Source organism: Cervus elaphus, chromosome 1, assembly GCF_910594005.1.
Source record: "Cervus elaphus chromosome 1, mCerEla1.1, whole genome shotgun sequence".
In the NCBI taxonomy this organism is placed as follows: domain Eukaryota; kingdom Metazoa; phylum Chordata; class Mammalia; order Artiodactyla; family Cervidae; genus Cervus; species Cervus elaphus.
Window position 1 is genome coordinate 63579533 of NC_057815.1, and position 4222 is coordinate 63583754.

Below are 4222 nucleotides of genomic sequence, written 5' to 3' on the forward strand. Positions count from 1 at the left end.
GAATATCAAAAAAGAGTTTCCAGGACAGAAGATGCTGATTTATTAGTTTACAGTGGAAGGTAATTTGTCCCATAGACTTTAAATTCTTAAACCAATATTTTGGTGAGCTTGGAGGCTGGGCAATTGATGAGCAAGTGGGTTTTGAGAAGTGGCTCACCTTTCTTAATACAGAGATGTCTTTCTTGATCACAGAAGAAATCCTGGAATCCAGTGGGGGAAGATATATTTTCTCATTTGAGCATAAAAGTTTTAGTGTGAAGGTCAGATGCCAGTAGGCACTTTTTATGCAGTTTACTTTTGTTGTTTTCTCTTATTTTTGCTTTGATGGATAAGTTTCTAATCTCTCAACAACCCCTATAACTATTGTTTGCAATTTTTTGTAGGAAAAAAGTCTCTAAATGATTAATCAGTTCTGTAACATAAGAGGAAGAATGTTCTGAATCTTTCAAATCAGATTCAAAATCAATTATAATTTGCTTAACATTCCATATATTATATATTTTATAATTAAAAGTTTTAAAATCCACATATTCTTCTAAATCATCTTAACCTGCATTTACCTCAGGGGGATGCTCATCACAGAACATATTGATATTAGAGTTGACTCTATGTGGATATAATCCTTAGGTGGCACTAGTGATAAAGAACCCATCAGCCAATGCAGGAGACTTAAGAGAGGTGGGTTCTATATCTGGGTAAAGAAGATCCCCAGGAGGGGGAAATGGCAACCCACTCCAGTATTCTTGCCTGGAAAATCCCATGGACAGAACGAGCCTGCCTGGTCCCAGTCCATAGGGTCTCAAAAAGTTGGACTTGACTAAAGCAACTTAGCATGCATATGTGGATACCATCCCTGTGGTATCAATTATGTAGTCAAACTCATGTTTAGTAAGAATAAGAACCATCCTGACCAAATCTTGCCTGAATACTGTAATGATGCCTTGCATGATATTCGAGTATTGCTGAAAAATCTTTCAAGCTCAGACAAAGACATTCATATAAGTCATTCTCTCTCTCTCTCTCTCTCTTTAGTCGTTAAGTCGTGTCCGACTCTTGTGACCCCATGCCAGGCTCCTCTGTCCACGGGATTCTCCAGGCAAGAATACTGGAGTATTGTAGAAAGTCATTTGTTTTTAAAGGACTAGTATAAGGAAATGGCAACCCACTCCAGTGTTCTTGCCTGGAGAATCCCAGGGACAGAGGAGCCTGGTGGGCTGCCGTCTAAGGGGTCACACAGAGTTGGACACGACTGAAGTGATTTAGCAGCAGCAGCAGCAGCATAAGACCAGTGGACTTCCCTAGTGACTCAGATGGTAAAGAATCTGCCTGCTATGTGGGGGACCTGGGTTTGATCCCTGGTTGGAAAGATCCCTTTTGGCATGGTAACCCACTCTAGTATTCTTTCCTGGAGAATCCCCATGAACAGAGGCGCCTAGAGGGCTACAGTACATGCAGTCACACAGTCCGATACGACTGAGCGACTAAGCACAACATAGCAGATAAGACCAGTAACTCTGGCCAAAATTGTCCTAAAGAAAATTATAAAATTAATAATGTACTCTACAATGGTTTTGTGTGTGCTGCTCTGGGGGCAGTGTCTTTGAAGGAAAATGTGTATATTCAGACAGCTTGTTAATAGTTCTTCATCTGAGGAGAAGGGAAAGTCCTTATGGTTATAAAAGTGAATGTTTTTCTTAATTGATGATACTCAGCAATGAAATGAAGAAAAACAAAGCAAAACTGTGAGGGTGAATCTAGGAGTGATTATAGGACAGACTGAAGTTTTGTTTTGTTTTTGTGACACAGGTGCTAATCTTCTCATTTGGTCCCCCTCTGGAGTGTGATTGTGAATCTGGATTGTGGTTTAACAGTAAGCCCTATGGCAACTGCAAACTCCAGCAATATCCTCTCCTCCACCTTCTATCTCACAGGTATCCCTGGATATGAGGAATTTCACCACTGGATTTCCATCCCATTCTGTCTCCTCTACCTTGTTGGAATCATGGGTAACTGTACTATCCTACATATTGTCCAGACAGACCCCAGGCTCCATCAGCCCATGTACTACTTCTTGGCCATGCTTTCTCTCACTGACATGGGCATGTCCTTGCCCACAATGACATCACTCTTCAGGGTGTTGTGGTCCATTTCCAGGGAGATCCAGTTCAACACCTGTGTGGTCCAAATGTTTTTCATTCACACTTTCTCCTTCACTGAATCATCTGTGCTCTTGGCCATGGCCCTTGACCGATATGTGGCCATCTGCCACCCACTAAGATATGCTACCATTCTCACTCCAACACTTATCACTAAAATTGGAATTGCAGCCCTGCTTAGAAGTGCCTTTGCCATGATTCCACTTCTGGCCCGGCTGGCTTTCTTTCCCTTCTGCCACTCCCACATTCTTTCTCATTCTTACTGTCTACATCAGGACATGATCCGCCTTGCTTGTGCTGACACCAAGTTTAATGTTATTTATGGGTTAGTTCTGATCACTTTGCTGTGGGGAATGGACTCTCTGGGTATTTTTGTGTCTTATGTTTTCATCCTTCACTCAGTATTAAAAATTTCATCTCAGGAGGGGAGATTTAAGGCCCTCAACACATGTGCATCCCACATTTGTGCTGTACTTATTCTTTATGTGCCTATGATTGGGCTCTCTATTGTCCATCGTTTTGCCAAACACTCATCCCCTCTCATCCACATCTTCATGGCACATATCTACCTGCTAGTTCCACCTGTGCTCAACCCAATCATCTATAGTGTGAAGACCAAGCAGATCCGCCAAGGAATTCTCAACCTGCTTTTCCCGCTAAGAATCAGTTCTTCTATGATGTAGACATGTCCTCAAATCAATGATGGCATCAACCTTAAATGTGAAAATACATAGTGAATGTCTGCACTCTATGTTGGCGCCAGAGTTACCAATAAAATATTACTTTATAAACAGAAATAGAACTGACAGTAGATCTAAAGGAGAGAGTTGATGTCCACTGGAATTATAAAGACTGACTTAGCATGTACTTCATAAATCTCCTTTATGTATGAAATTGTTGGAGTGGAATTTTGGAAATCATTTCCATCTATTGTCTCTCATTTCTAATCCTAACTGTGATTAAGGTTGCCCATCCATGATGTTTTCCCTGGGTATTCTAGGATAACCCTTTTTATTTATTTATTTATTTTTTTGCTTCTTGACATACTGTATTTGTCCATGATTATTATATTACCTTTCTGATAAGTGTGTTTATAAATCTGCTGAAGTTACCTTTATTAAAGATTGGAAAAAATCATATGTTGATGTAAGAGTTTATTAGAGCTCACAGCATTTTATCTGTTTTCATGGTACATCAGTAAAGCATATTTTAAAATTTTATACACGTGTTCAGTCTTTTCAAAGGAAATTTAGTTTCACCAGGAATAGAAACAGTCAACCTTCATAGTCTGTTTGTTTTTACTTAATTTTTAGAAATAATTTTATTCTTACAGAAATCTGCAACTCAGAACCTTTTGAAATCCCTGAGATAATGTCTTGTGAAGTCAGTGTTTATAATCCATTGGATTAAATGTATCTAAGAATAATTTAGGATATAGTATTCAAATATAAAAATTCTAAGTCACTAAGGTATAGCCACTTACATTTGTGATACCAAGAAACAAAATATAAATCTTTTTGCCCAGAACTCTTTTAGCATACAAACTCTTTTCATATAACTCAAATGATCTAGTTGCAGGTGTGCATAGAGTTGTATAAAAAACTTACACTTCTCATTGAAATTTCTTAATTCACATGTCTACACTTTTTCAAAGACAAGTAAATTAAGCAAAAAAAAAGAGATTTTAAGAATGCTTTATAAGTTTCAGTATGTATACTGGTTTTAATAATAAGTAATATGTTTTCTCAAATCTTATTCTATCTACTGTAGGAACTGTTTCTCATGCACCTTGCTACTTGTGAGAGTGAACACTAGTTTAGTTAAATTATGAACTTAATAATTATTGAATGCATAATTGATTAAGAAATGAATCAATCATTGAATATAGAAGAACTAGTTCTATTGGATTTTTAAAGAAGTCTTGGAGAGAAAGATTTCACCTGTCATGAGCCCACATTTCATATAACAAAAGAGGTATTATTAACTTAAAATTCCATTTCAAATGTCAAGCATGTGAAGGACGTCTTCACATGACTTATTTCTTTGCCTCATTTAAATTCTATTAT

At 37.8% G+C, this 4222-nt stretch overlaps 1 protein-coding gene across 1 annotated transcript; it reads left to right on the forward strand.

The window, feature by feature from the left end:
* Positions 1-1879: 1879 nt before the first annotated feature.
* LOC122700724 (olfactory receptor 51L1-like) lies at positions 1880-2839 on the forward strand. The gene has a single exon (XM_043913815.1). It carries the CDS (start codon positions 1880-1882, stop codon positions 2837-2839), a length of 960 nt encoding a protein of 319 aa, XP_043769750.1.
* Positions 2840-4222: the final 1383 nt, after the last annotated feature.